Consider the following 11,525-nt stretch of genomic DNA (forward strand, 5'->3'; position numbering starts at 1 on the left):
GATTTTGCAACTAGTAATTACAATGTATGAGTTTATAATAGGGGATTTAGAAATCTTACAGTTTTTGCAGTATTTAATTTATATAATATTTTATAATGCTGTTGGTCGACTCCATTTAAAACTTTACAATAATACATAAACCAATTCATTCATTAACAATTGATTTTGAATTGGAAGTTCGTGAAACCTAACAATGTAATAGTGGTTTGCTAGTAGCTTGGTAATGGGATATATATTAGCTTCAAAGCTGTGTCTTTGAAGGACTTGCTTCTTAGTTGAGTAACCATTGTGGTTGTCCGGGGACATACTCATTGGTTCGAATCTCCATGTGTGTAGCTTGGAAAAGAAAACACAGTTCGTATACATACATGCCTTCTATTCAAGCGTGTGAATGGAAGTTGAAGGTGGAGTAACGTAATTTCTACAATTACAAGTCGTTATTGTATCCGCTTCCATGTCACTGCACTTAAACGTACTTGTGAACATTATTAGAAACAACACTACTTGTCAAATTCCTTCAATCTCATAAAGCTAACATTAGTTACCTCTTTTCTATCCGAATTGACCGGAGTTCACAATTGGCAAACCTAAACGAACCAAAAAAAAGAGGATAAAATCCATTTGTTATGCATATGGTTTTTATGTATCTATGTATAATATCTTCGAATCTACGATTAAAGAGCAAAAGAGTGATTAGATTGGGGAGTAGCTAGTATTACCTAGTAAGGAGACTATCTTCAAGAGGTATGCCAACTTTTTCATGCAGCGCACGAAGTGTTTGTTGCAAGAAAATCCCATGGCTCACAATTGCTATTTCATTTTCTGGTCTCTCCCATAACCTACACATGTTTTTTTTTTTCTTTAATTATGAATTAGATTATTAGTGTATTAATGTTGGCAAAGACATAGATCAGATATATGAGAAAATTATGTGGATTTATATTTATGAAAACATAAGAAATAACTCCAGAGAATTGTCTATAATTTTGAATCATACACCGAGATCTTGATTCCAAGCCTAAAAACTTATTCGAACAATTAGGTAAAATGGATTAACATAATGTTATTTAGAATGATGAATATATTTCTAACTTAGCAAATAAGAGATATATGTGTCACTTCATTATCAACTAATTTTGAGTTAGAAGTTCGTAATTCATGAAATGATATTTTCACTATATAGTAGTTCGTTTTGTAGTTTTTTTTCTTTCTTTTTTTGGCCAGCTAATTTGTCTTATAGTTGTAGTTTCGAAATGATGGATGTCAGAATGTCCCATATCGGACGTTGAGATATTTTTAAAGATATGGACCACCATTTAAAAATGAAAAATGTGAGTCTAAAAATTGAAAGTTCGTGGTCACCATTTAACAAAGTGAAGACCTCTAGTAGCAACATCCTCTAGTTTTTCCCTTTCCTTGTCTTGCCATAGAGCATCTTCATCACTCTCTATCTATAACCACATGGAAAAAAAAAAAAAAAAAAAAAACAACAAATTATCAAAATTTGATAGATAGAAGAAGATCAATTGAGCTTCTAAAGGAATGGTGAAATTAACCACCATTGTAAAGTCGATCTCAGGAAACCAAGTGCGGCGAGTACTTAAACTTGCTCTACGATCACACGGATAGAGTCCCTGAGAATATCGAACAATTAGAGTGAATTTTGATTCATCATTGGAACATAAAGTAAGCATATCACTTTCAGAGAATGAGATAAAAAAAAACTTTCAACTGTATCTTAATTTAAAATTTATATCACTTATTTTAAAGCACTGAATACTTAATATTACCATTCGTTCTCTACAGATCTCAAGTGCTACAATTGGAGGGAAGTTGTTAGCTTTTGGAAAGTCGTCGGATATATTTACATCTTCTTGGCCCCTAAATATTCCTATTGAAGTTTCCATTGCTCTGAAATTAAAGGGAACAGTGTTATTATTCGCACTACCAAATATATAACAATTCTAAAGTCTTCACATTACATAATAATCAAATTTATGAACAAGGAATGACTTGTTTTATGGAGACTTGGGAACAATATTACAAAGAATTAAAAAAAACTTCAGGATTTAAATTATAGGATATATGAAAAAATCCATCATCGTTGAAAATATGAATGTTAGATATGCCTAGCCTTAGGTCGATCATTTATTTTCAATGATATTGATGTTAACGGTTTATTAATTCTTTAGCCTAAAATCCAAGTTTCGTAAAGTTCTACCAGAAAACAATTGACAAACGAATAAACTGGTAGGTAGTATAGTACCTGCGCAGCGGAGAGGTAATAACTAACTCGATAGTGTTTAGTAATCCTGATTCAAGGATTTGGTTGCGCCTTTCAGAAACCTGTGAAAGAATCAAAAACGTTTCATTCATATACAAGAGTGCATCTCAAGGTACTACTATATCAAACCCTAAACATTTAGATTTTGGTGATACTATATAGATGTAGTTCTCTCACCTGTTGCAAACCTTTTGGAGAGAGGTGGGCATCAAACAGCTTTTCTGATTCAGGTTTCTCTCCCTCCTCTTCTAATGCTATATTGTGGATTCCTTGTGCATGCCTCACCTTTACTCATTTTCCGGTCCAACATAATTTAGAATATGTACATATATAACTTTCACATAAATGTAAACGCAAGCACAAAAATGTGTGTGAAACAATCAGCACCTATATATCTTTCATTTTTAACATCTTTTCTGTTCTTATATGTGACTAATCAGAAGCAAAATCAAAAGGCCCTCAGACATGGAAGAAGAATCCACGTGAAAATGTGTGTGTATATACATATTCCATGCGATCAAGATTGAAATAAAATAATAAATGCAAGACTAACCAAATGAAGGGTTTTGAAATTAGGCGATGAGAGGCGCAACATAGCTCCACATAAATCCATGTATCTAAGCGTAGAGACCTTCTTAAACTACCTACAATATTATTAATTTACAAAACCATTTTTCATTTTCTTCGTCCTTTCATGTTCTTGATCATCATATATATATAGAAATTATACAGAATATATCCACTATCAGTCTATCACCAGTCAGTTTCATGGAAGCTCCTCAGAAACCACTTTGAAAGTTGAAAGTATATTGGAGTTTTAAATGGTTCATAAAATATTGAATGGGTCACGTCAACTCTCAGCCGTGTTTTTTGGTTTATTTGTTTTTTATTTTTCCTCTTTTTTGGCCACCTCTATTGTTCCTTTGAATTCCCCTTTCCCCAACCGTCCATATTATTTACTATTTATTATCATCAATCTTTTTGATATTCGTTTGGACGTGTTTTTGGAAAAATATATTCGTAAATTGCTTTTTCCTTATGAAAAGAATGTTAGATATCTTATAAATTTTAAATGCGAAATTTAGAGAATCATTCACCAAAAAATCACATTTGAAAGTAATTAATTATTCATGTAGAATTTTTGGTTTATGCCGTTTGTTTATAAAATCGTTGAAATCATCCGCTGGAAAGTGAATAAATATGTATCAAGAAAAATACGAGATCTTGAAAAACCGGTATGATTTTTTCAACGCTTAAATAAAAAAAAGTTATTTATATAAGCTTGAAGAAAAGGTTTTAATCAAGTAGCTTTTTTTGTTGTCTCTTGTTTTTTGATAGACATATCAAGTCCTTTTTTATATCAAATTTACCTAGCCCGAAGTGGGTTACCGAATTTTGGAATATATAGGTGGATTACTTGGAAGTCTCTTAAACAGAACACGGTACTACACATATATGTATCTTTCCAAACACTAGGTCTTTATATTATATTCTTAAATAATTATCATACTATATATGATAAGTTTATTCCATTTGTTTAATATATTTTATCATATTATATGATAAGATTATTCCATTTGATAATACATTTCCTTTTGGCCAAAAAAAATAATGATAATACTTTCCCTGAAAAATGCAGAAGACGAAAAGTAGATAGAAGAAGCTAATTGAGCTTTAAGAATAAAACAATAAAATCAATAATATGTAATTTCTTCAATGTTGATTAATTAATGAAGACTCCGTCAATTCTTTGAAACTTCCTCCTTGGAATCAATTCTCCGTAGGTGAACTCATCATGCTGAAAAATAAAAATATAACTTAACACCACTAGTACTGAATGGTCAAGAAATGGCTAATCATAATTAAGTAAATGAAGATCACACTAACCCTTTGTCTACAATCACGACAGTACGAATTTCGCAATTAGCAAACCTGTAAAATAACATATTAGTGATCAATAGCTTATTATTGGAACATATATTGCAAAACAGAAACTAATTTCTTCTTCTTTTTTCAAAAGAGAAACTTTTGTATACCTCTTGCAAAGTTCATGTCTAATTGACTCGTCACAATCGCTTGCGAACACATACAACATATGCTGCAAAACTATTCCATGGCTAACAACTGCGACCTCCTTCTCTGGTCTCTTCCATAACCTAAAAAAAATATTCATCAATTCTCTAACAATATATGCTAATGTTATTTATAATACTTCATGATGTTAAGATTTATAAGGGTTACCATTTCATGAACTCTAACCCTCTTGCCAAAATCTCTTCTTCGGACTCTCTAACATCCGGTCTCCATAGGTTGTCCTCTTCACTTTCAATCTATAGTATGATCCAAAATATTAGAGAAACCACAATGTTTATACTTACATATGTTGAGAGAGATTTTATATATGTATATTATAGTTGTCCATATATATGAAAAGTAAAAAAAGCTCTTTGCCTGAGAGAAATCAATGGTCGGGAAAAGAGTTTGATACTCGCTAATGTTTCTTCTCATGTCAGGAGGACGGACTCCCTGCGTGCACATATACATATCGATATTCGTTAACATGAATTTGTTTGATAGACGATGAATATATTAGACATTTCTCCATGTATATATCAAACGTACATTACGGTCTCGAGCGACCTCAAGTGCCAAAATGGGAGGGCTATTTGTCATACTCAGTTGTTCGTATTCATTTCCAAAAACTCCAACTGCGGTTTGCATAGTTCTATACGTAAACCAAAAAATTAATCAGTCCAAAAGCCACTAAATAAACATAAATATATACTATCCAACTTTAGTCTTCAATGCATTTATGCAAATATTTGTTACCTAAACAACGGAGAAGTTACAACTAGCTCAACCCTCTTTAGTAGCCCGCTTAAAACAACTCGTTCGCGGAGATTCTCAACCTTAAGAGAAGCATTAAACGATTAGAAGTTATTGCAATGCACGAAGGAGATCTTCTAAGGCGATTTTGATCCATGTGGTAGGTTAAAAGTTTAGGATTTAGGGTTTACCTGTTGGTGACCATGATCGGTAAGCGGGGCATCAAAAAGATGAGGAGACAACAACGCATTTCTATCCTTCTCGGCTTCTACATTGTGCAACGCTTGTCCATGTCTCAACTTTAATAAAATAAAGAAGAAACATCATTAATCAATACGTATATATCACCGAAGTCATATTAAGAGTGACTTGTGTAATAATAACTCAGCCTTATTATTTGTGACTTACCAAGTGAATGATTTTACAGCTCTCCAAGGGGTACAAGAATCTTGCATCCATTTCTCTACACATTATATTATTTTCTTTAAGAGACAACTAATAATTTCATTATAAATATGATATAAGCAGACAACACATTAACGAGACATTATTAAAAAGGATACTATAAACATTATTGCCAATACCAAACCTATTAAAGAGAACGTATTGGCAGGAAAATGATATCTCAAGGGGTTTTCTTTGATCTCAAGGTTATCGTAAAGTGATGATATTGATAGGCAAACTGATGCATATGGGCTCTCTTTGTCTCCTTTATATACTGGAAATAATCAAGACCACACAGGTGAAGTCGAATTGTACGTAAACTTTCATGCAAATACAAGTCAAACTTTTTGATCTGACTCATTCTTAGCTTGGTCTTACGTACTAATGTATAACAACGACCGATTTCAGATAATATATATATCGTTTCCAAGTGTTATATTTTTGGTTTTAGATTCTAATTATTCAGAGGAATTAACTCCCCAAAACTCATTTGAATTAATACATCAACAACAACAACAACAACAAAAACGAGAAAGAACCCATATATGATCATGGAATATAGAAATTAAAGACCGTGTAATCACGATGAATGGTATCTATGGATCTGGAAGAAACCATATGATCATGAAATTCAGTATCTAGTAACAAGTTGAATGCGTGTACCTAGTAATATATAATCATATATTATACAGATTTTTATTTTATTGTGTGCCTTATATTGTTTGGATTAGCAAGAAATTGATTTTATTTTATTAATTTTTAATTCAATTTTCTCAACATTGGATCTTAGAGTCAAATACCGATCGAATCACGTAGAAAAAGAAAAAAACGAAAGAGACAAAAGACAGCGTAAACTCCAAGAAAATTTGTTAATATATTGCCTTGAACTGGAAACATTACTCATATTAAGTCGTTAGTCTTTACTCGTTTAATTAGCTTTGAAACTTTACATTTCCGTCTTTGATATAACTGATAGATAGTTGTCGTCAAATACATGTCGAAATATTTTAGCTAGAAATTTCTCACACATCTATGACTAATCTAGAAACCTTTATGATTAGTATTTAGTAAGACCGATATTCTAGAAAACTTTTATTGTTTGTCGATCAAGTTTAGGTTTGTTTACTTTCCAAAAATCGATTCACTCTAAAAATTCATACAACATTTCCCAAATTGTAGTTACCAAAAATCCCTGCAAATTCTGCCTAAACAAAAACGTTGCAATTTTGTTGTAAATGCAGAGAATGGTTTGGTTGTGAAAGACGCATTAGCAATCACTTATATAGAGTAATCAATGCAAAAAAAATATGAAGGGAAAAATGGAGACGACCAAAATTTTACGTACGTAAAGGCGTTTATCTACCTATTGGGTCCAAGATTGCTTTTTTTCTCAACAAAACATCGCACCAAGAGTTTTTTTTTTTTTTTTTTTTTTTTTTTTTTCACCAAGAGTTCATATATATATATATATATATATATATATATATATATATATATATATAGTTTATACAAGAAAAAATTAAAACATCTTCAAACCGTTTTACTTGGTTCTCCAATAATAGTTATCATTGTTTCGGACGCAAATGTTAGTAAATAAATTGTATATATTATGTATAAAAAGTTGAAGAAAAGAAGTAGTTAAAAAATTATGGTATGCTTCCCATCAAGGGCATGAACCAGAAGATCTTCTCCACCAGAAACTATCTTCAGTCTCTACTCAAGTTTGTATATTACAAAGGTGCCGATTTTTAACCTCTACGAACCTAAAAAATGGATGCAACAAAGGCTCTCTCTCTCTACTTTTTTTCCACCTTGAACCATATTAAATCTAAAACACCTCTTAGAAGTTTGGATGTTGTGTCTATTTCAATTATACTAAATTTAAAATTTTAACACTTATTCAAAAAGCCTTAAAGTTTTGATTGTAATATAAAAATATAAGTTTTAAAACATTTTTAATAAAATAAAAAAAAGTGTTAAAAATTTTAAATTATGTATAAACCATATTGAACCTAAAACACCTCTTAGGGGTTTGGATGTTGTGTCCAATTAATTTACATAAAATTTAAAAATTTAACACTTATCTAAAAACCTTAAAGTTTAAATAGTAATATTAAAATATAAGTTAAAACATTTTTTTAATAAAATAAAAACAAGTGTTAAAAATTTAAATTATGTGTAAACCATATTGAACCTAGAACACCTCTTAGGGGTTTGGATGTTGTGTCCAATTAGTTTACACAAAATTTAAAAATTTAACACTTATCAAAAAACCTTAAATTTTAAATAGTAATACTAAAATATAAGTTTTAAAACATTTTTTAATAAAATAAAAACAAGTGTTAAAAAATTAAATTATGTGTAAACCATATTGAACCTAGAACACCTCTTAGGGGTTTGGATGTTGTGTCCAAATAGTTTACACAAAATTTAAAAATTTAACACTTATCTTAAAAACCTTAGTTTAAATAGTAATATTAAAATATAAGTTTTAAAACAATTTTTAATAAAATAAAGACAAGTGTTAAAAAGTTAAATTATGTGTAAACCATATTGAATCTAGAACACCTCTTAGGGGTTTGGATGTTGTGTCCAATTAGTTTACATAAAATAGTTTAAATAGTAATATTAAAATATAAGTTTTAAAACAATTACTTCGGGACGACGACGGCGACGACGGTGACGACGACGACGACGGCGACGACGGTGACGACGACGACGACGGCGACGACGGTGACGACGACGACGGCGACGACGGTGACGACGACGACGGCGGTGATGACGACGGCGACGACGACGATGACGACGGCGACGGTGACGGTGATGGTGATGATGATGATGATGATGGTGGTGAATTGATGACGATGGAGTGATGAAGATGATGATGGAATGATGATGATGATGGTGGTGGTAACATGATAATTACTAATTATCAATTAATTAGGATTTAAATTATAAGAAAACTATGTTATGGATCAACTCATTAAATCCATTAATCCATTCATTTAAATGAGTTATGGGTTAATCCAAACCATTTGTTAAATGAATTGGATTGATTCATTAACCATTAAACACTAAATCAATATGGATATGGGTTGGTTTGGTTTGGTTTAACCAACTTGACATCCCTATGTGTAAACCATATTGAATCTAGAACACCTCTTAGGGGTTTGGATGTTGTGTCCATTTAGTTTACATAAAAGTTAAAAATGTAACACTTATCTAAAAAACCAAAGTTTAAATAGTAATATTAAAATATAAATTTTAAAACATTTTTAATAAAATAAAAACAAGTGTTAAAACATTAAATTATGTGTAAACTATATTGAACCTAGAACATCTCTTAGGGGTTTGGATGTTGTGTCCAAATAGTTTACACAAAATTTAAAAATTTAACACTTATCTTAAAAACCTTAGTTTAAATAGTAATATTAAAATATAAGTTTTAAAACAATTTTTAATAAAATAAAAACAAGTGTTAAAAATTAAAATTATGTGTAAACCATATTGAATCTAGAACACCTCTTAGGGGTTTGGATGTTGTGTCCATTTAGTTTACATAAAATTTAAAAATTTAACACTTATCTAAAAAACCAAAGTTTAAATAGTAATATTAAAATATAAGTTTTAAAACATTTTTTAATAAAATAAAAACAAGTGTTAAAACATTAAATTATGTGTATACTATATTGAACCTAGAACACCTCTTAGGGGTTTGGATGTTGTGTCCAATTAGTTTACACAAAATTAAAAAATTTAACATTTATCCAAAAAAAAACTTATAGTTTAAATAGTAATTTGAAAATATAAGTTGTAAAACATTTTCTAATAAAATAAAAACAAGTGTTAAGAATTTAAATTATGTGTAAACTATATCGAACCTAGAACACCTCTTAGGGGTTTGGATGTTGTGTCCAATTAGTTTACACAAAATTTAAAAATTTAACACTTATCTAAAAAACCAAAGTTTAAATAGTAATATTAAAATATGTTTTAAAACATTTTTTAATAAAATAAAAACAAGTGTTAAAAATTTAAATTATGTATAAACTATATTGAACTTAGAACACCTCTTAGGGGTTTGGATGTTGTGTCCAACTAGTTTACACTAAATTTAAAAATTTAACACTTACTATAAAAAAATAGAAAAAAGAAATTAAGAAAAAAATACCTTTGCTTGTGATTGACGAAACACAATATTTTCAGGTGATGTCGTCGGACGGTCGGAGCCAGGGCCGGCCCAAACTATTTGAGTGCTTAAAGCAAAAAAAAATTTGGCCCATTAGCAAAAGCTGTTATATAAAAAAATACAAGTTTTAACATGTATGGGATTCGAAACCATGACCTGTACAACAAAATATTTCAATCTAACCACTAGACCACAATAATATTTTAAAAATTGATGCCCCTAAAACTACTTATAATTAATTGATGCCTAAAGCCCTTGCTTCATGGGTAAACCATGGAAACAGAACCAAACACAGATCATGAGTTGGTTCTCTACTCGCTCGTCGCTCACTATCCCTGTCTTCTTGATATCCTCTTTCTCGCTTTCGCATCCTTCGTTGTCGTCGTGTTCTCCTTCGCCGTCCTCGTCAGGATCCACCGCCGAAATCTTTGATCGTGTGAAATTAGGGGAGACTTGACATGAAATCGATCTGGATTGAATTATATGTATTCACAACAGAGGATGGAGATGATACACGAAAAGAGATGGTTTCTCTGCTCCGATCAATCTTACGGATGAAGTTAATTGCAGAGATCATCGGTTTACTACAATGTCTATATGGATCATCATCGGCAAGCCTCTCTGTATGATTTTGGCAGAGCTGATATAGTTCTAGAAGAGAACTACAGAAAGAAAAAGATGATTTTTGTTATTTATTGTTTAGGGTTTCGAAGAAGAAGAGAGAATGGAGATTTCTCAAGGAAGAAGAGAGAATGGGTGTATTTATAAGTAACGTTTGTTCAATGAAAAAAGGAAATTTTCTATTATTTCCTTTTCTTATTTGAGTCGCAAAAACAATAAGGAAATTTATCATATTAACGGTAACAAAAGATTCACCTAACCCAGTGTATTACTTTTAGAATCATTATATACAAACCAATAATAATAAACAATCTTGATAATGCATATCCATTATAAATTCCACCATAACTTGGTATGGATTAAGGCTTTGTACTAAACATTTCAACAAAACCACACTCTAAACTCTTTTGGTCAAAAATAATTCACTCCTAAAAACATCATAATTTGTGACTGTCAAAAACTGCAGATCTTTGACGCAAAATGAACAAACAATGAAAGAAAAACGGGGAAGAAAAGCGAAAATCTTATGAGAAGTGTTGTGTGTTCTTTCAAAGCTGAGGATTGCGTTTCATTGAACCTCTATTCATTTCTTCACTACTTGAAGCAGAAGGATTTAAACCATACTCACTTGTTCCACCATATTCACTGCTTTGATATTCTTTATTCTCAACGCCAATTTCTTGAACTTTTTCATGTCTGCGGTGTACGAGCTTGCGTCATACTCTGAGCTCACACTTCCGGGGCTCAAATACGTTCTAGTTCAATAACAGCGGGAGCTACAAGGTGGTGTTCTCCTTGAAAACATTTAACAAATGTGGATAACACGATTCATAGCAAGACTCGCTATATACTTTTGAGACATAACATTTAAAAACAAACAATGAATCGTTTGCATTTGCAACTGTGTAACGAATCTCAACTCTCGTTGAACAAACACATTTTTATACATGAGCTTTACTTTTTCACTTTTAAGAACACCTCATGAAAAACGAGAAAAAGCTTAAGAAGAAAATCGTCTTGGTGAACCTAAATAAACTACTGAAGAAGAGTGTAAACATTACAAATCACAAGCAATGCTTCAGAAAAAATGATTTCAATCATTGATTCACATTTGCCTCATATGGCAGCTCCAATAATAGTTATCATTGTTTCGGACGCAAA

At 31.0% G+C, this 11,525-nt stretch overlaps 2 protein-coding genes across 2 annotated transcripts; both read right to left on the reverse strand.

The window, feature by feature from the left end:
- Window positions 1–45: 45 nt before the first annotated feature.
- Window positions 46–3,139, reverse strand: LOC9328598 (phosphoglycerate mutase-like protein). The gene is made up of 9 exons (XM_002892490.2): window positions 2,838–3,139; window positions 2,462–2,569; window positions 2,267–2,346; window positions 1,791–1,911; window positions 1,560–1,634; window positions 1,363–1,451; window positions 720–839; window positions 546–587; window positions 46–460 (listed from the first exon to the last, which is right to left on the reverse strand). The coding sequence occupies exons 1-9, from the start codon at window positions 2,895–2,897 to the stop codon at window positions 376–378; spliced, it is 780 nt and encodes a 259-aa protein (XP_002892536.1). The 5' UTR covers window positions 2,898–3,139; the 3' UTR covers window positions 46–375.
- Window positions 3,140–3,860: 721 nt separating this feature from the next.
- On the reverse strand, window positions 3,861–6,168 carry LOC9328599 (phosphoglycerate mutase-like protein 1). The gene is made up of 8 exons (XM_021014328.1): window positions 5,519–6,168; window positions 5,302–5,409; window positions 5,114–5,193; window positions 4,907–5,009; window positions 4,736–4,810; window positions 4,526–4,614; window positions 4,321–4,440; window positions 3,861–4,216 (listed from the first exon to the last, which is right to left on the reverse strand). The coding sequence occupies exons 1-8, from the start codon at window positions 5,579–5,581 to the stop codon at window positions 4,162–4,164; spliced, it is 693 nt and encodes a 230-aa protein (XP_020869987.1). The 5' UTR covers window positions 5,582–6,168; the 3' UTR covers window positions 3,861–4,161.
- Between the last annotated feature and the right edge of the window lie 5,357 nt (window positions 6,169–11,525).

The sequence above is a fragment of the Arabidopsis lyrata genome (assembly GCF_000004255.2).
Source record: "Arabidopsis lyrata subsp. lyrata unplaced genomic scaffold ARALYscaffold_1, whole genome shotgun sequence".
Taxonomy (NCBI): Eukaryota; Viridiplantae; Streptophyta; class Magnoliopsida; order Brassicales; family Brassicaceae; genus Arabidopsis; species Arabidopsis lyrata.

Bases quoted from the DNA above. Each gene is read 5' to 3' on its own strand.
- LOC9328598 (XM_002892490.2), bottom strand. From the start codon at position 2,897: ATGGATTTATGTGGAGCTATGTTGCGCCTCTCATCGCCTAATTTCAAA. The intron at 2,570-2,837 runs GTTAGTCTTGCA...AAATGAGTAAAG, and splicing joins ATTTCAAAACCCTTCATTTG to GTGAGGCATGCACAAGGAAT. The intron at 1,635-1,790 runs GTAATATTAAGT...CGATATTCTCAG, and splicing joins AGATCTGTAGAGAACGAATG to GGACTCTATCCGTGTGATCG.
- LOC9328599 (XM_021014328.1), bottom strand. From the start codon at position 5,581: ATGTGTAGAGAAATGGATGCAAGATTCTTGTACCCCTTGGAGAGCTGT. The intron at 5,194-5,301 runs GTAAACCCTAAA...GCTTCTCTTAAG, and splicing joins CCGATCATGGTCACCAACAG to GTTGAGAATCTCCGCGAACG. The intron at 4,217-4,320 runs GTATACAAAAGT...GTTATTTTACAG, and splicing joins AGACATGAACTTTGCAAGAG to GTTTGCTAATTGCGAAATTC.